This window comes from Cavia porcellus, unplaced genomic scaffold (genome assembly GCF_034190915.1).
Source record: "Cavia porcellus strain 051 isolate PalLab524CR breed Dunkin Hartley unplaced genomic scaffold, mCavPor4.1 scaffold_3, whole genome shotgun sequence".
Lineage (NCBI taxonomy): Eukaryota > Metazoa > Chordata > Mammalia > Rodentia > Caviidae > Cavia > Cavia porcellus.
In genome coordinates this window covers 38267732-38288176 of record NW_026947486.1, presented here as the reverse complement: position 1 = coordinate 38288176, position 20445 = coordinate 38267732, and the positions used below count along the sequence as shown (strand labels likewise).

The 20445-nt window shown below is 36.4% G+C and overlaps 1 protein-coding gene across 2 annotated transcripts in view; it reads right to left on the bottom strand.

The window, feature by feature from the left end:
• Positions 1–176: 176 nt before the first annotated feature.
• Ogt (O-linked N-acetylglucosamine (GlcNAc) transferase) overlaps positions 177–20445 on the bottom strand; it is a 49731-nt gene continuing 29462 nt past the window's right edge. For both annotated transcript variants that reach the window (XM_003470996.5, XM_003470995.5), the window contains exons 15-22: positions 14434–14559; positions 13392–13562; positions 13167–13283; positions 12905–13075; positions 9932–10084; positions 6676–6928; positions 6305–6428; positions 177–2424 (exon numbers count right to left, since the gene is read on the bottom strand). In XM_003470996.5, coding sequence (XP_003471044.1) covers positions 2250–2424; positions 6305–6428; positions 6676–6928; positions 9932–10084; positions 12905–13075; positions 13167–13283; positions 13392–13562; positions 14434–14559 — 1290 coding nt within the window. In that variant the 3' untranslated portion in view covers positions 177–2249. The remainder of the gene's footprint in view (positions 2425–6304; positions 6429–6675; positions 6929–9931; positions 10085–12904; positions 13076–13166; positions 13284–13391; positions 13563–14433; positions 14560–20445) is intronic.

Genomic DNA, 20445 nt, shown 5'->3' with positions numbered 1-20445 from the left:
AAGGGATCATGTACCAAACCCACTCCTCCACTGAATAAACAAAAAAATTCTTCTATTACAAGTAGGAAAATCTGTACCATTTGTTTGAAGCTGTTCAAATGTAAGTTTCACCATGGGTTGACCCCATTACTCTGTCTAGCATTCACAATAACAAGATATAAAATACATCAGCCATGTTAAGGAGAAATCATTCATTTATTATTTAAAGATTGCAAGACAACATCTGAATTCCTGTAGCACAACTTAAATGTATTACTTTTTTGATAAAGCAGAGTATAATAGAAAAAAGATTAGTTTCCAGTAATGTCTATATTTCTATTCAGAATTAAGTCTTCCACAGACATTATTACCTGGGAATAAAAGCCTATTACAATAAGCGAAGCTTCAACCAGAGCGGCTACTGTTCGTGCCAGGAAGTTCATCCCTATAGGAGGAATGATGTGCTATGTCAAACAGTTGTAAGGCTACAGCCTTGAGGGCATTGGAAGTATAGTATCCTATTTCACAATGAGCAGCTCAGTGAACTTCAATCAGTTTATTGGCAACCATGCTAGTAACCTTAACTGATAGCTCAATTAGATGAAAATAAACTGAGAAATCCCTTAACTGATGTCTCTTGATTTACATTGTTGAAAGGTACACACAGTTTATTAACATGTAATTCTGAAACAGAATTACATTTAAGACTCCTTACTCAGATTTTGGTTAGCAGTAAGAATCTTTCAGAAATTTAAGTTCTTCATATTATTCAGTAATTTGTCAGCCAGGATACATTCAGGCAACAGCTTAGAATAGGTTCACTGCCTCAGAGCTTTGGAAAGACAATATTATCTAGAACACTACTAGCAGACAAAAAATTATCTGTGACATTATACCATAAGTGCAACACAGTAAGACAAACATATTTTCATATGTTGGCTTAAGCCTCAAGCCCCTGACCCCCTGTGAAATGTGATTAATTTTATTCCTATGGTTTTTGATACCAACAACTCAAGCTTCAGGAGGACTCTAAAGCTTAATTTGTACTCCATGCCAAGTAACAGTGCAATTTGCTATAAATGAGGCTGAATCAATACAGACTTCAAAACCAAGCCCAGAAGAGTTATAATATCCTAACAAAGTCTGAAAAATAATTAATTTTATACATAGATGGTCCTTCAATGAGTTTTACCTATAACACATTTTTCAATGAATATTAATGTAGTGAAGATAATTGCAACTTACTGATCAAATATTTGAATACTTATACTTACCTGGGATTTCATTTCTGCTGAAAGAAATAGGAAGAACAGGACTCACTTTAAAAAAAAAAAACAACTTTAGAAAGGAAGGTAAAAATCTTATCACACTATCATTTGTGGAAGCAGCATAAAAGAGGCAGTCAAGGGTAAAACACTGGTGGAATAGGTCAAAATTAGGCAAAAAAGTATCAATCAATAACAGTACCACAACTGTGCCCTTCATAATTAGTAAATCACTCCTAAGAATTTTCATTTGGCACCAGATGATGTGTTTAAGAGAAACACTCTGGGATGTTCTGAATCAGACATGATTTTGTTAGCTTAGCTGCAAGAGAGTTTTTAAGGGAGGTGAAGTGAAGGAAAGAAAGAAAAGGAAATAGACAAGAAAAATCTTGAGTATCATCTGAACCAAAAAAGTACAGATAGCTTTAAACATCAGGTCAAACACTAAAATGACTGATATAGGCTCAAGTGGTTTATAAAACCTATAAAAGACTACACCAGCAAAGTCCTCCTTAATCTGTCAGAGTTTAGAAACTAAAACAGGGAGCAACATTTTAGCTTAAAACCTTATCTCAAGAGAATCAAAAACACTTCACATGATAAAAAATACCTGAAACCAAATATTTTTAAAAGCTCCAAAACCCAAAATATAAAGAGAGGAAAACTAATTCAGAAGACTCAATCAATCCATAGATTCATAAGGGCTGGACAGTCTGTATCTCCCCTCCACCCTAACCATCCCATGGAAGACCAAGGGAGATCAGACCTTCCAGACCTGGTAGATGCAAAACTCTGGAGATTCCTTGTGGAACAGCATTTTTCCATCTCTTGTGTTTCTCCCTACTGTGTAGGAAGCAAGTCTGGCTGTGCTATTCTATTACCATTATATATCACCCATCTGCAACATGATACTGTACAGATAAGTAAAAAATATGTTATCTAGTTCCCTTTCCCCAGAAGGTTGAGGCTCAGGTATTGGGGTAATTCTCCTGTACACAGTCTTTATTATGCTGACTCAGTGACTTCAACAGGTTTAATCATGTGGTCAGGCTTGTTGCCAGCTGCATAATGCTCCCACATCTGCAGGTAGAGCCGCTCTAGTTCCATTGTATATTGTTTGGTGTTGAACAGAGGGCTAGATATTCTCTGCTTCCAGACTTTGCCACGTATTTTCTTGAGGCTGTGCATTAAAAAAAGAGAGAGAGAACTAAATTTACAAATCAGAGCAAAAACTCAAAACTAGATTCTATCATACCCAGTCACCTTTGTTTTTAACTACATAACCAAAGTTCACAATATTTTCTTTTCTGATTAGCCCGTTACTTCATGTTGAAAAAGGAAAGGGTCATAGCTAACATAATGCTAATACTATTAAGTATTTTAAATTTAGATCCTCTGAAAAACTTTAGTTCTTTCCTAAACAAGTAATCTAAAGGTTTACCTTTCCATTTCATCTCATTTCTATCCATTTCATCCTATTTCTACCATTAAACTAAAATCGAGAATTGGCAATGACTATTCAAACTATGTACTTATCTGTTAGAATGTAAACTACTTGCCTTTTTGTAAGCAATTTAACTATGTGTTTATTAACCTTACATGTTTATAATTCTCCAACCTACCAATTACACTTTTCAATCTGTTCAAAAGAAATTATTAGATGCAGATATACACAATCAACAAACATGTGAAGATGTTCCCTGAAGCATCATTTATAACAGTTCAGAAATAAGAAGTATTCAGTTTATGAAGTTACTTTTACTTTGCTTTTTGAGACAAAGTCTTGTCTCAAAATCTGTCTTGCTAAGTAATACAGGCTAGTCTGCAATTCATAATCCTCTTGCCTCAACCTCTCAAATGCTGGGATAGCACCACCAAACACAGACACGCACCACCAAACATAACATTAAAGATTTTAATGAAACATAAAATATTTAAGGGGAAAAGAAATGTAGTATGTATAGTGCTGTAATTTCCTACTAGTACTAAACTGAGTCCTTTAGATATATAATAAAAGTATTCTTAGTTAACACCAGGACTATGGTTCTGTTTAGAAGTAGAGGGGAAAAGAAAGTTTCCTTTTTTCTTCGACCTCTGAATATATTTAATAATTATTACTTCAGAATCAGAAGATGGAACACTCCTGTTCATTTCTGAAAGCAATAATTAAAATTTGTTTTAATGTTGACTATGACAGAACTAGTAAAATGGCTGTGTATCTCTTTGGCCTCAATCATGTTCATAGTAATACTGCTTTCCAAAGAAGACCCTCCATGCTATATTTTTCTTTTTAAAACTTCTATGTTGACAGAAGTAATAAAATTATGATATACCCAAACAATGAAATACTATTCAGCAATCAAAAGGAATTTGTCAAATGAAAAGTCTATTTTAGTACATACTATATGGTTCCACATGTATAAACTTCTAAAAAAATTTTTTTCTGTCTTTTTCGTTTTTATCGGTACCAGGGTCGAACTCACGACTGCCTGCTTGCAAGGCAGACGCTTATGCCGCTGAGCTAAATCCCCAGCCCCCAAACTTCTAAAAATTTTAAGCAAAACTAATTCATAAATTTCTTTAAAATCCATGATATTAGCCATTTTTTCTGGGGTGAGATGAAATCTCAGTGCTGTTTCAATTTTCATTTCTCAGATGATTGATAATGTTGAACATTTTTTCATGTATGTATATTTGCCTTTTGTATTTCTTCATCTGAGAAGTGTGTGTTCATCTCTGACATAATTATACAACTAATTTCTTTTAGATCACTGAAAGGATTAGTTGGTGCTTATATTGACTAATTTTGCAGGCCTCTATCTTATAATGTGAGCAACTATTCTGAAGACAACATGCAATATATTAGCCATTGTTAATTTATTATCCTGTTTTGAAACTGTATTATTTTTATTTTTGTTTACTTTTCTATCTTTAAAATAATTTTAAATCTAGTAACAGTAGTTGTCTCTGGGAATTCACAAAGGGGACAAATGCAGAAGCAACATGAAAGTACTTGCTGGAGTAAGGGTAATACTCTATAGCTTGAGAGGAGTTTGGATTACAAAGATTACATCTCAAAGCTCACTGAATGATTAAGAACTTTGTGTTTCACTGTATAATAAATTCTGTCTCAAAAGAAAAAAGCATTGAATTCTAATCAATTAATACCCACTATTAAGTATTTAGGGAAAAGTACAATGATGTCTAACATTTACTTTAAAATTTGTCAAATAATGCCAGGTATGGTGGCACACACCTATATCCCAGCACTCAAGAAGCAGAGGCAGAAGATCCTTATGAGGTCAGCCTAGGCTAAAGAGTGAGTTCAAGTCCAGTCTAAATTACATAGCAAGAACCTCTCAAACAAATGGTATAAAATTTATCAAGATGGACTGCTTTCTGGAAAGAGGAATAAAGACAGACAGACATGTAATTCAGCAAGTATAGCAAAATGTTAATATAATCTATTAGTAACATAATTACAGTCTTAGTAATTATAGTCTTAGTAATAGTAACTGAACCTAAGCAATAGGTATGGAAGTAGTATAAAATTGAAATTCTGTAAAATAAAATGTTAAGTATTATATGAATTAAACTAAGTTCCAAACATCTAGTAAAAATGTAAAATAGTCTACATTGCTTACTATTTTTATTCCCGAGCTGACAGACATGATCATTAACTTTTTTATTTTTCTATGTCCAACAGAGAACATTCTGAAAATACTAAGTAGCTAACAGCTGCTGAATGCTATGTATGATGTACCAAGCACTGTTCTAAGTTCTTCACATGGAGTATCTTTTCTAAACCTCCTATCTCTGCAACATAGGTACTGCCATTAAGCTCCATTCTACAGGTAGAAGAAAAAAGTACATAGATGTAATCTTACCCTAAAGCACAAAGCTTATAAATGGTAAAGAGCCTGGATTCAGTGTGCTTCTCTAGCTTCTATATGCTACTTCTTAAAAAAAAGAAAAAAAATCACCAAATACGCAAAGAAAAACCTCATTTGAAAAATAAACACTAAGCCAGGTGAGGTGGCACACACCTGTAATCCTAGCACTTGGGAAGTTGAGGCAAAGAGTGTCACTGTGAGTTCAAGACCAGCTTAGGCTACAAAGTGAGTTCAAGGTCCTGAATTACATAGCAAGACCCTGTCTCAAAAAGACAGAAAAAAAATTGCCCAGAGATGGTGGAACATGATTATAATTTCAGCACTCTTGGAGGATGAAACAGGAGGATCTCAGGGTTAACCCCAGGCTGGGCAATTTAACAAGACCTTTTCTCAAAATAAAACTTTTAGGGTTTCAGATTAGCTCAGTATTAAGGTCCTGGGTTTAGTCCCAGTGGATGAACCTTCATTTACCTCAACGTTACCCCTCTAATTCCAGCACATCTTGAGGCAGTTATGTGTGTCTGTTTTTATGCTCTAATGAAGAAGTAGCAGTATAAGGGCATAGGTCTGGCATTAAGATTTTGAAATCTTTGAGGAAAGGTTGTATCAAGTTATTCATCAATGTATGTATGTATGAACGGACCAGTGCCTCAATGTTCCCTCATTAATACATTAAAAATCTTTATTTTATAGGCAAATGTTATTTTAATTGGCATTTCTACTAGAGAAGCCGAAAGTTTTTCTTGTTAATCACTTATACTTCCATTCATTGAACTACCTTGTTTACTTTCCTATGAGGTGATTTAAAATTTAAATGCTCTTCAAGCCATTAATACTTTTTTTTTTTTTTTTGGTAGTGGGGATCAAACTCATGACCTCGTGCTTACCAGGCAGGCACTTATGCCAATGAGCTAAATCGCTGGCCCTAAGCCATTAACACTCTGACATATGAAACAAAGATTCTTTCCCTGTTGTTTGCCTTATAATTTTATTGAATTTATTCAGCTTTTTATTCTTTACATAGTAAAATCTAGGGGTTACTTCACTAAGAATCATTTCTTTTCCCATTTATAGATCATACAGCTATTTTATATTACTCTTAATTTATGGTTTTATTTTAGAGCAGCTATATTCGAACATAATTTTGTTCATGAAGAGTTTACTTACTATTCTAAATCAGTTCCCAGTTTCACAGCTATGTCTTCATATTCTTGTCTATTTTTTGCAATAAGCTCAAGACAGCCTAAGCAAGTGAGCTGAGAAGCTGCAACTCGAGAAGCAAGGGTCTCTCCTGTAACATAAAACAACTATACATTTAAGAATGTAAGTAACACATGATTTTCAACATTATTTATGTTAAGCATCCATACAACACAGATGAGAATAAATTCTGATCTCAGATTTGATTAAGTCTCATTTTCTATTACCTCAAGGGTTACTTCCAGTAGTTTTAATTTCAGCTGAATACCACCCCCCCAAAATGATACTTTTGTTTTTTAAAGAACAAGAAAGATACCAATGATTTACCATCAATTTACCTGGCATAGTCACCATTGGTGTTCCTGCCCAGAGGACATCCATGCCTGTAGTGTGCCCATTACATAGTGGAGTGTCCAGACAGACATCAGCCAGCTGGCCTCTCCTAACATGCTCCTCTTTAGGAGCAACAGGTGAAAAAATGATCCGGTTCTGGGGCAGGCCCATGTTTTGTGCGTACTGTTGAATATTGGGCTCTCCTACTGCTGGGAAACGCAACAGCCAGAGCACACTATTGGGAACACGTTTCAGAATCTAAAGAATAGAAAGAATAATTATTAGCAGCACAACTCCCCTTCTCAACAAAGGTTCCTACAGGTCTCTAACAATTCTATTGTACTCTATTCTTTTTACCAGAAAGAAACCTACTATGAAATCCTACTATGAATCTTCACACAGATGGATTATCAACTAAATTATTCCTTTTCTGCTTAGCTGTCCCCAGGGAATATCAGGAAAGAGAAAATGTTACTGAAAGACTCAAGAGAACCTATCAACTGGCAAAATGTGAGGCAAGTATATCCTATGGGAATTGATACAGTCCATGTACATTGGTAAAGAGACAAAAATTTTCTACTTCAATTTTATAAGTTTACTGTGTGTGTGTGTGTGTGTGTGTGTGTGTGTGTGTGTGTCTGTATGGTACCAGGGATTGAACTCACAACCTCGTGCTTGCCTGGCAGGCACCTAGGCCACTGAACTAAATCCCTGGATGTAGGTTTACTTTTTGAGACAGAGTTTCAGTATGTTGCCCAGGCTGGCTCTGAACATCAAGGCTCTAGTGAGCCTCCTGTCTCAACCTCCGAAGTAGTTGGAACTACTCTGACAGTTTGAGACAGGTAGCACCTGCCACCACACATAGTATTTCAATCTTTGGGGAGTGGGGGGTATTTCAAACTTTCAATATCATGTCACAACAAAGAAATTCGTAATTGCCTTATTTGTCTAACCTAGATCATAAGTAAGCAAACTTCTGTAAGGGTTGGACAACAAGTATTTTTGGTTTGATGGCCAAAGGACTGTGTCAAAACTGCTCAATTCTTTTGTAGCTTAAAGGAAGCCAGTAGAAATATGTAAACAAGGAAGCATGGCTATGTCTCAATAAAATTTTATTTATAAAAACAAGCAGTGGGCTAAGTTTGGCCCACAAGCCAGTCTGCCAACTCCTAAACCAGATCTACATCTGTTCAATGTACCACAAAAATTCAAAAATCCCATCTTTAAAAGCCATGAGAATACACATGAATTTCCAAATTTACAATATTTCTAAATATTCTGAATCAGACTTTTTAAAAAGTAGTACATGGGGGATTTAGCTCAGCAGAATAAGTGCCTGCCTGACAAGCACAAGGTCATGAGTTCAATCTCCAGTACCCAAAAATAAATAAATAAATAAATAAATAAAATAAAATAAAATAAAAAATAGTACAATGCACATATATTATTAACACACTTGGCAAGAACTCTTTAAACAAACATTAGTATCCTTGCATCAAGATGCAAAAATATCCACAATAAATGAAATACAAATAGCCTAAAGGCAGTTCGGGTAGTTTTGCTAACTAAATTTGCCACAAATTTAGGGAAAAGATTTTAGTTGTCAGCTTTTTTGATTTTGTTATGCTGCCTGAGATGGTCTCAAACTCCCAGACTTACAATACTGCCTCAGCTTCCCAAGTAGCTAGAACTACTTGTGTGCACCACCATGGCTTGGCGAGGAATGAGGGAGGGAGGAGAGGGGAGAGGAAGGGCAAGGGGAAGTAAAAAGAATTAAAATGTTTTATGTACATGTCATCTATGGACTCCCCTTGATGAATGTAATCAGCATGTACTGCATTCATACTAACAAAAAATTTTAAGTTAAAAAGAATTTTAAACACTGGGAACTTAAGGATATTAATGGAGATCTCCTCTCACTTGCTTCCTCTTCTCTAAAAGAAACAAAACAAGTATCAGGCAAGGCGGTACACAACTATAATCCTAGCACTCAGGAGGCTGAGGCAGGAGGATCACCCTAAGGCCAGCAGCTTGGACTACATAAAGTAAGCTCAAGGCCGACCCAAACTACATAGCAGGGCTATCTCCAAAACAGGTATGGTGGAAGAGAGGGGAAGCCAATCAAGGAATTATCTCCCTATTACCTAAAGGTAAAAAGACGCCACTTTAGTTCTATGGCCTAAGATTTAGTTATGGATATCCAACATCCTGCTTATGCAAACTGGTCTCATAAATGACTGAGAAGTAATAGTATAAACTGCTTCCTTCTTGGTTTTAACTTTCCAATATTGAGAGAATATTAAACAACAGAGGATTTACAGAACAGCTTTTACTATGAATTTATACCAGGGGACATAAAGTTACAACCTAAGACAAATCTCTCACGGTGCCAGTTACTGTAAACAAAATGATACTGGAACAGAGCCACACTCATTTATTTACAAAATGTATAGGGTCACATTGCTAAGAGTCAATGGCTGAGTTGAGTAAATGTGAAAAAGAATATGGTCCATAAAACTCTAAGTATCTACCATCTGACCCATTAAGAACAAGTTTGTAGGGAGTCAGGGATATAGCTCAGTGGCACAAGAGCCTGCCTGGTAAATGCGAGGCTGTGAGTTCAATTACCAGTGCCAAAAACAAAACAAAACAAAAGAACAAGTTTGCTGCCTGGCTGGCCTAGAAGTGCATGCCTATAATCCCAGCATTTGGGAGGCTGAGGCAGGAGGATGCCACAGGTTTAAGGCCAGCCTTCACCACAAAGCAAGATCCTGTCTTTAAAAAAAAAATCCATCCATCCATCCATCCAATCAAAGAACAAGTTTGCTGACCTCAGAGTGAGAAAGAATACATTCAAACAATGTTTCATGATGTGAAATTTAGACACCAGAAGAAGACACCTAGAGGCATAGCTCAATGACAGCACTTGCCTAGCATGAGGAAAGCTCTGAATTCAATCCCCAGCACCAAAAAGGAAAAAAGATGACATTGGAAGAAAAAAAATCAAAAATGAGGGCTGGAGGTTTGTTTAGCTCAGTGGTGTAAGTGCCTGCCTGACAAGCACAAGATCATGAGTTCAATCCCCAGTACCAAAAAAAAAAATCATAAATGACCCCAAACAATCTATAATCCTTTTATAGATTAAGATGAACCAAAAAAGTATGCCCCCAAGGATTATAAAGGGACAGTTCCACCAAAACAGCCTACACACAAAAGCTTTACTAGTGTCTAGATGTTAACAATGAATTAACATATACTCACATTTGCCCACATCTGCAATGTAGATGGGTCAATTTTATATAACTGATTGAAATTACAATACACAATGGCATCTTCTGGTAAACCATACTGAGAACGGGTGGTTACAATAATGGTACGAGGAACCTCCTCTCCAGTGGCAGCCTTGTTGTTGATCTAGAACAAGGACAAGAATATGACTGTTATTTAAAGTTAAGATTATCCAGTATTTCTTTTCTTGAAATGGTTGGGTTCAAAACAAGGGCCTCATGCATAATAGGCATGCACTCTACCATTGAATTACATCCTCAGCCCAATCCAATACTTTTTGATCATTCTAGAATCCGTAAGAGGTAAAATAGTATAATCATTGAAAGTTATGTCCCTAGCCAGGCGTGGTGGTGCATGCCTGTAAACCTAGCACTCCAGAGTCTGAGGCAAGAGGATCATTCCAAGTTTAAGACCAGCCTAGGCTACAAAGTGAGTTCAAGACAGCCTGAGCTGCACAGTGCGACCCTTTCACAAAAAGACAAACAAACAAAAAAAAAAAAGTCATGTCCCAAAAGTATGGCAAAATATTTATGATATCATTGTGTTTTTTAAGAAAGGAAAATAGTTCTAGCTTTTTGGGGGCAGTACTAGGGATTAAACCCAGTACCTCCACACTAAACCACATCCCAAGCCCTTTTAAAAATATTTTTCATTTTCAGACAGGGTCCTGCTAGATCGCTCAATTGCCCATGTTGGGCTTTTAAGTTGTATATCTTCTGCCTCAGCCTCCCAGACTACTGGCTGAGGTGTGTGCCACCACTCCCAGCTATAGCCAATTCCTGTATACACGTTTTATGGGGGAGGGTTGCTTTGTTTTTTGGTTTTGGGTTTTTTTTTTTTTTTTTTTTTTTTTTTTGGTTTTTTGAGGCAGGACATCACCACGTAGTCCAGGTTGCCACTGAACTCAAGGTGATCCTCCTGCCTCAACATTCTATGTGCTAGGATTACAGGTGTGCACCACCATACTCAGTTCCCTGTGTATTAATTTGCAAAGCACCACACATGAGGCTTATTGCTGTAGTCAAAAAGTTCTGAAAACCCTATTACCAATCCAACACCAAGTTTTTACTATTTTCTTCATGAATGAAATGCTCTTCTCTAAATCATGCCTATCCTTCAAGGCTAAACTGCAATTATTCTTCCAAATTGTCTCTTCTCCAAAACCTCTCTTCACAATGAGCATCACCATTTCTGAGTTTCTACACACATATTTAGTTTTATCTTGCAAATTCCACCTATACAAGTACTGCCTTACATTGTCAGATGAGTATAGACTTTTCAAACGAAAGTATTAACTCCTATGAGGAGTGGGATCCTTGCCTTACACTCTCTTGACACAGCTCCAGTTACTTATTCAAGTATCTGATATATACAGAGTACATACTACATTACTATGGTTAAGACATATGCCATAAAGAATTCCATTCACTCCTATGAGTCAGTGCCATTCACAGACTGCAGGAGAACAAGAAATCAACAAGCTAAGATCACCTGTGGGTCACTACCATACATGGGCTGACAGTGGGAGAGCCAGACACAAGTCCCTTCTGGTACACAGAAGAGAGACAAGAAGAGCCAATGTTGTTGTGCCCACTCCCAACCTCCATAAACGACCAGCTGATCTGAAGAAACATAGGCTTTAATGATAGTTAATGAGGTAAAATACAACTTAAGGCTTATAGTGTTTATAGTGTTTCACTGACTTTGCAGGCCTAAAGCCAACAGCCTAATCATCTATTAAGAGGATAGCAATATGCAGTGTAGCATATATGGGAGGGATCTCCTTCTGAAGGTGGTAACCATTGTTAATTCTCTATTATCTTATTTCAAAATCCTATATTATTCTCATTGTTTTGTTTGGATGGGTTTTATTCTGTTTCACCTTGTTTGATTTTATTAGATCTGATGGCAAGGACAGCTATTTCAAAGATAACAAGATATATTATGGTAGCCATTTTGGATTTACTATTACCTAGTTTTGAAGTCCTGTATTGTATTCATTGTTTTGCTTTTATTGGTTCTATTCTGTTCTGTTCTGATTTTACTATGTCTGAAGGTATGGGCAGCTATTTTGAAGACAAAAGGCATTATGATAGCCTCTGCTGATTTTCTATTGTTTTGAAATCCTGTGTCGCTTACACTGTCTTGTTTTGATTGGCTTTAATTTGTTTTTTCTTGGTTTTATTTTCTTTAAAATAAAATTCAATATGGTAGCCATTGTTGATTTCCTATTATCTTGTTTTGAAGTCTTATATCACATTTGCTATTTCATTTTGACTGACTGTATTCTATTTCATTTAGTTTTATTCTCTTTAAAATAAAAAAATACTTCTACCTTAAAAAATAAATTAAATTGAATTTTTAAAAATTCCATTTACTGACAGATATAAACACAGGGAGTTATATCGGACTATGCTAAATATAATGATATACCCAAATACTCCAGAAGCATAGAGGACAGGTATTGATGGAGTAGGGATGGAGAAGCTAGACATAAGTACAGGAATGGATTCATACAGAATTGTCTAAACTAAAAGTCTTAAGCAGGATTTAGCAGGCAAGTATGAGTTTACAGAAACAACAAACTGTATGGTGCCTATAGACAGCCCACCATATGGTAACAGTAAAGCCACAGAGAAAATCAAGACAGTAACACAGTAAACTCTCTGTAACTTGCTGGGATGAACTCAGGAAACTTCTATAATCAGACAAAAATGTTTCCATTGAACTCATTACCTCATCTATAAAACAAGGACAATGAGGCCCAGGGTTTAGCTTAGCAGCACAAGGGCCTACTTGGTAAGTGTGAGGTACTATGTTCAATCCCTGGCACCAAAAATAAATAAATAAATAAATACAATGATGTTTATGAGCATTATCATGAGGATTAAATAAAATAAATGCATGATTTGTATTACATATTATGGTCTACTATCCACCTCTTACCTGTGTAGTGGCCAGTCCATTGCTAATACTGAATCCATTAATTGTTATCTGAATCTGTCCTCTGTTAATCATTTCAATAACTGCTTCTGCAATAGTATTCATGGGAATGACAGGCATGTTAAGAGCTGTGTTACTGCTATCTGCATTGTCTCCACCATCAGGACATTTCATCTGGAAAAAAAGATGTAAAATGCGTTATTAGGAAAAAGACAGTAAATGCAATCAACTTTACTTTAATGACAAATACTGGCTAGATACTAACCTTTACAATTTTCACATCTGGCAGACTATCAAGAAATGCTTTGAGATCGATGCCATTCAGAACTATTCGATTGTCATAAATGTGTCCATTGGACTTAAAATCAATGACTGCTTTTTTCTAATAGAAAAACAGTTTCAGACATATCTTTTAAGATGCACATGGACAAAAAGAAGTAAACAATGACTACTTCTCTAAAATACTTCCAAAGCATGATCTTCTACCTACCTTTAGGTGAGGGAACATATTAGCATGATCACCAATAAAAAAAGTGTGGGGCATATAAGCCAGTTTCTCAGAATACTGCTCAGCAACTTCAGCTGGTGAAGTTTCCTGATCAGTGATGATATAATCCATAAAAAGCGCACCACTAGTCCCAGGGTATCCCAGCCACATTGCCTTAAAAAAATAAAACCTTATTAAGAACCTTCATCAGTATACTTATCTCTAAGTTCACCAAATTGTATGCAATAAACACGTATAGCTTTTTGAACATCTATCATCACCTCAATAAAATGCCTTTAAGGTTTCAAAATTAAGAATATAAACAAGTAAGGTTAACTAATCTCTTTTTTTGAGGCATGATCTCACTAAATTGCCCAAGCTGGCCTCAAATTCACTGTTCTGCCTCAGCTTCCCAAGTAGCTACCAAAAGATTACAAGTGTGTTAACACCACACCCAGCTGGAAAGTTAACTTCTTTAGTAAAGAGCCACCAAGGAATATTTTATTTTTTGGTTTAATTTGCTTTACTGGATGGCTTTGAACTGTGTAGCCTAGGATGGCCTCGAACTTGTGGCAATCCTCCTGCCTCAGTCTCCCAAGTGCAAGATTACAGATGTGTACACTACACGCAGCCCTCAAGAAGTATTCTAAGTGCTACAGCTTTTTTCAAATTTGTAAGGCACAGCAATTGTTTATGCCCAACCATAAAATGCATGTCTCTATATAAGTAATACCTGTAGGAAATGTATTCTATACTCAAAATTCTTCATCCCTGAGCATTTCAAAAACTGTACCTTTTTTTTAAAGACAGATCTTACTATAGCTCAGACTGTCCCTGATCTCACTATGTAGTCCAGACCGACACAAACTTGTAGTGATCCTCTAGTCAGCCTCCAAATTGCTGGAGATAACAGACATGGGCCACTACGACCAACAAGAACTACACTTTTTAATGTTTCGAGTATCAATTGGCCAGAGCAAAGAGGGGAACACACATTCTTTTTATTCAAATATACATTGTCAACAATTGTTATTTATTCTTTTACCTGAATAGGAGCTGGTCTGAGAGCAAAGAGCTCATTTCGAGCACCCTTTGTATAACCATTCATATTCACAAGGATGTGAATTCCATCCTGATGGATGCGGTCAGCTGCTTTTCCGTTGCATGGAATCTATGAAAGAGAAAATAAGAACTTGCCATTACATCTCAGCTAATTCAATTCATAAATAGAATTCAGATGGCTAGGTGCCAAAGTGAAAAGAACACCAAAAAAAAAACCCACAAAATACAGTAATACAGGACAAAAATATGATTAAGTGCCATTAAAATGGGATCGAGGCATAACAGAACACAGAGGAAGTATTTCCTTCCAGATTGACTATATGAGTAACAGGCTCATAAAGGAGTTGATATTTGAAATGAATTGTCAAAGATGAACAGGAGTGTGACAGAATACAATCTTGGTGGAGAATAATAAAGAATCAGAATAAACTACAAGCCAAGGCAATTTTTAAAAACAGTAGCATGTGTGGCATATGGTATACATGCACCTGAATGGTGACTGCAAATATTGGCCAAGTTGTGACAAACTGAGAGGCTATGTCAAAGAGTTTAGACTTTAGCAGTGAGTCAGTCCCAGAAGGATCTGGAGAGAGTGGTGTGCTTCTTGGTCTCAGAGTCCAAAAATGGGCATCCTCCCCCAATTCTTGGAGTGCTTGGCATTGAACCCAGGGCCTTCACACTGAGCTGTTTTATAATCCTTTTTTTTTTTATTTTGAGACAGAGTTTCACTGAGCTGCCCTCCTGCCTTAGCCTCCCAGAATACTGAAATCATGGTCAGGAGACACTGTGTCCAGCCCAGATACTTTTGAAGCAACAACATACTGCAAAAGATGTTAATACATACTATTTAGACTAGTCTTAAAATACTTCTACTAGGATTTCAGTGATTCATATGTATATGTATACACACACATACATGTATGCATGTATGTACATATATGATACATGTATATATATGCATTACATATATATTACATATTACCTCCCCTTTGTAGATTATATTGGCCACTAATAAAGATAATATGCAGCCTTTTTTTTAAGGATGGAGGGGGTAGAGTCTGAAAGTGCTAACATAAATCCAGAGCACTCCTTGGCCCTTTCTCACTGTTAACTTTCAGCATATCTGCCAACACAATCAGTGATATGTGTAGGTTCAGATGGTTGTCAAATCCTAAAGTGTAAGGAGAGGGGCCTCTGGAACAAGGGAATGCCTCGCAAGTTCACAGGTACATAAAGCTAGTCAGACACAGTAGTAACTTGGGGCACCCAGAAAGGCACAAAAATATTCAGAGCCACTGAAATGAATACAGCCCTAAAGCAAATGCTACGCCACTGACTGATAAGGTCCAAGAAAAAACGTGGGGTAGGACTCAGTATTCACACAACAAAAATTGGATGTAGAAACAAAATAGGTCTCATAAGTCAACCATATCTGGTATACTCCAATACCACAGATCCTAGAAGAAAACTACTCATTCAAACACACATCTTTTTTGATTCATTTCTTTTTCTTTTTTGCTATTGTTTTCTATCTTTTGTTCTTCATTTTGTTTTTCTGTTATTTTGCCTAACCCTACTAATTCTCTTTCATTGTTTTTTCTTTAAGATAGTCTCACTATGTCGTTCAGACTAGCATTGAACTCACTAAGTATCCCAAAATCTATGGCAATCTTCCTGCCTTGGCTTCCCAAGTGCTTTTATTCTATAATTGAATTTTATCTCACTTTTCTCTCATTTTCCTTTTCTTTCTTTTCCAAATTTATTTTTGCCTTCTCCTACTCCTCCATTATTACTACTATTAAGCTTTATTAATTTTTAGCTACTTAGTTTGCTCTATGTTATTACTGAATTCTTTTGTTAATATTAGTACACCTGTTGCTTTTAATAGGTATTTACTGTAGGTCAGTATTTGCTTTGTCTTTGTGTCTACAGTATCATTATAGGTATCTTTTCTAGTGTTAAAAATGGTATAGCTGGTGGGCATGGTGGCACACACCTGTAATCATAGCACTCAGGAAGCTTAAGCAAGATCGTCTCCAGTTTGATGCCAGCCTGGACTACATAATGGGACCCTATCTTAAAGCAAAACAACAAACAAGCAAAACAAAACAAGATATATTTGATGCTATTGGTTCTCATGGTATGTCATAATCAGCTTGTCTCTGACTCTATTATTGCTGATTTCTATTGTTAAATGGTGGGTATAGCAATTGCTTTTAACTGTCTATCTGTTTTGCTCTTTTGTCTTTTTGAGACAGGGTCTCACTATGTAGTTCAGGCTGGCCTTGAACTCACTGTCTAGGTTGGCCTCAAACCTCCTGCCTCAGCCTCCCCAAGTGCTGGGATTACAGACATGCACCACCACATCCAGATTTTTTAATTGGCTTTTACTGTATACAAACATGTGGTTTGTTTTGTGTCATCAATTACATACTGCAATTTGTTTTTCCTTAGTGGTGCTGGGGATAAAGCCCCCAGAAGAAGGTGGAGCATTAAAAGACCTCTGAACGGGGGCTGGGGATTTAGCTCAGCAGCATATGTGCCTGCCTTGCAAGTAGGCAGTCATGGGTTCGATCCCTGGTACCGATAAAAAGGAAAAAGACAAAAAAAAAAGACCTCTGAACATTACACTGCATAGGACAAGAAGGGTATGAACACCAAAAGACAACCAAACCCATGGACACATCATAAGGAGCCAGACTCTTAACTAAAAAGATCTCCAAAGGAATGCCAGTTTCTCTCCCCAGACCTTCACCCCACAGTTCAAAAACAATAGAAACATGAGAAAGCAAGGCAACAAAATGCCTCCCAATCCTTTAATTCCTCAAAAGCCAAACTCAGATACTGAAGTTAGCATAAGCTATTGGCAAAATATTTAAACACCAAATGGTTAGCCCAGGGCTATAGCTCAATGATACAGTACCAGCAAGTACAAGGTGGTGAGTTTGATTCCCAGTACCAAAAATATCTGAAGAGATAAAAGAAACATGGATGAAATGAACAGATACTTTGAAGAAAAAGAGACACTAAAGTACCCAGTGCTGATCCTGGAGTGTCATAATGTGAAACCCATCAATGGTACTATTCTTTGTTCAGAGTGATATTAGACTGCTTGGGTTTGTTCAATCTCAACATAATTGAAGATATGGATAACTGCATGTATGTTTAAGTGTATAGGATTGATAACCGTATTTCTAAGTTTTTGTTGGATAGTTGAACAGAACTGGTTGCAGTCTCACTGTTTGAATCTCCACTTTATATGCTCCACTTTAGTATCTTGAATAACTATTTGTAAGAGGACAACCTGTAATCATCAACTAGTGATTTCATACTGTTTTTTTCCTTGAAAGTATGTATTATTTCTACCCGTTTTCTGTTTTGTTTAGTCTTTCTTTAAATAAAATTTTTTTTAAAATATGACAGTAAGAGGTTTAGTAAGTTCAAAGAGAACTTAAACAGATAAAAATTTCTATCAATAAAATATTCAACAAGCTCAAAGAAGAATCAACTGAGTTAACCAAGATTATATACAAGACATAAATGCAGGCAAGGGATGTGGCTCAGCGGCACAGCACCCTGGCAAGCACGAGATCAAGTTCAATTCCTGATTCCAAAAAAAAGAAAGAAAGAAATGAATACTTCAGAAAAGATCTAGAAAGCATGGGGATAGGGGGAAGCAGAAATACATGATATGAAAAACTCAAGGAAAACATGAGTAGCAGACTTGAATGCAGTAATGACAGTGTCAGAAATAAGAAGCCAAAAGCTTTGCATGGTGGCACATCCCTATAATCCCAGAACTCAGCAGGAGGATCACCATAAATTAAAGGCCAGCCTGCACTACACAGTGAGATCCTGTCTCAACAAACAATCAAAGGAATATAAGTCAGGGTAGATATATACTCCCTGACATATTCAAGCAGATCATAAACTCACTGGTACCCTAGAAACAAGAACTGTGCAATCTGAATTGAACAGCTGCTACACAACTCAAAACCAATCTAAGAATTATAAAAAGGAACAATGAGAAGGCAATCAAAAGGCATAAAAATTTATTCACTGAAATCATAGCAGAACGGGAGGCAAAGGTCGAAAGACTGCCACAAGTCAAAAGTTAGCCTGAGCTACTTAAGTGAATTCAAACCTGAACTTCACATGGTAAAACTCTATCTCAAAGAAAACAAAACAAACACAAGGCATTGTGGCACTGCCTGTAAACCCAGCACTTGAGAGGCTGAGGCAGGAGGAGCACTGTAAAGGCCAGTCTGGTTTACATAGTGACTTCAAGGCCAGCCTCAACTGCATACTGAAATCCTGTCTCAAAAAATAAAACAAACAAAAAAACCCAAAAACAAACAAAAAAGAAATCATAGCAGAACATTTTCCAAATCTAGGCAGAGAATTCAGTATTCAAATACAGCCAAGTATAATGACCCACGCTTTACATCTTGGCACTCAGAAGGCTGAGGCAGGAGGATCACTACAAGTTTGAGGCCAGCCTGGGCTACACAGTGAGACTGTTGCAAAAAAAACAAAAATTTTTAAAAAAATGAAGTATAACAGGTATATGGAATCCCAAATAGCCAGCACAAATCATACTCAAAATTCCAACACAAGGAGAGAATATCAAAAGTTGTTAGAAAAAAATAGGAAGTAAACTATAAAGGTAAATCTATCAAAATAACTGCAGATTTCTAAGTGTAAACCTTAAAGGCCAGGAGAACCTGGAGTGAAGTTTTGCAAACCTCAAAAGAGAACAACTGTCAAGCCAGACTTTTTTTTTTTTTTTTTTGGTACCAGGGATTGAACACACGACCTCAAGTTTGCCAAGCAGGCACTTAGACTGCTGAACTAAACCCCTGGCTGAGCTAGAGTCTTATATCCTATAAAATTATCCTTTAAAACTAAAGAAGTAGACTTTCCATGACAAAGAGATGCTAAAGAAACACATGCCCACTAAACCAGAATTGCAGAAAATACTTTGGAGAATCTTAGAGACAGAAGGAGGACACCAGCACCAACGAGCCCAAGGGAAAGTATACATACATACATACATACATATATATATATATATATATATATATATATATATATATATATATAATTGAGAGAGCAGTTAAACAAAGGAAAAAAGGAATAAGCACTGGAAAAATAATGCAATGATGGAATTCAATAAACACCTTACAGCAGTGGTGGTGAACCTACAGCCTGTATGCCACAGTAGGCTGTTTGTATCACTGAACTCACTGGTCTCAACTCCTTAATCAAGATACAAAGACTAGCTGGGGATTTAGCTCAGCGCATAAGCGCCTGCCTTGTAAGCAGGCAGTCGTGAGTTTGATCCCCAGTACCGATAAAAAGGAAAAACACACACACACACAAAAAAAAAAAATACAAAGATTAGCAGATTACATACAAAAACAAAATGGAACCATGTATCGCTTATAGGAGACAAAATTCATCCAAAAAGAAGTAGGAACTAAAAGTGAAAGAATGGAGGAAAAAAATACACCAATCAGAGCCCCAAAACAACCAGGAGTAGCAACTTTATTTTCAGACACACCAGCTTCAAGTCAAAACTAATCAGAAGAAACAAAGATAGCCACTCCACACTAGTAAAGGGAATAGTTCAATAGGAAGAGAGAACAATACTAACCACACATCAAATGCCGTACATTCAATCTCATAAAATAAAAATTACTGAACTTAAAAGGGACAGACAAGCTGATGTCGTGGTGCATGCCTGTAATACCAGCACACGACAGGCTGAGGTAGGAGGATCACTCCAAGTTCGAGACCAGCCTGGGCTACAAAGTGAGTGCAAGGCCAATCTGTACTGCACAGAGAGATCCTGTCTTAAAAAAAAAAAAAAAAAAAAAAAAAAAAAAAAAAAAAAAAAAAAAAAAAAAGGACAGACAAACAACAATACAATCAGAAAGTTGGACTTTGATACTTCTACTCTCACAATTAGGTCAATCAGATAAAAACAACAAAG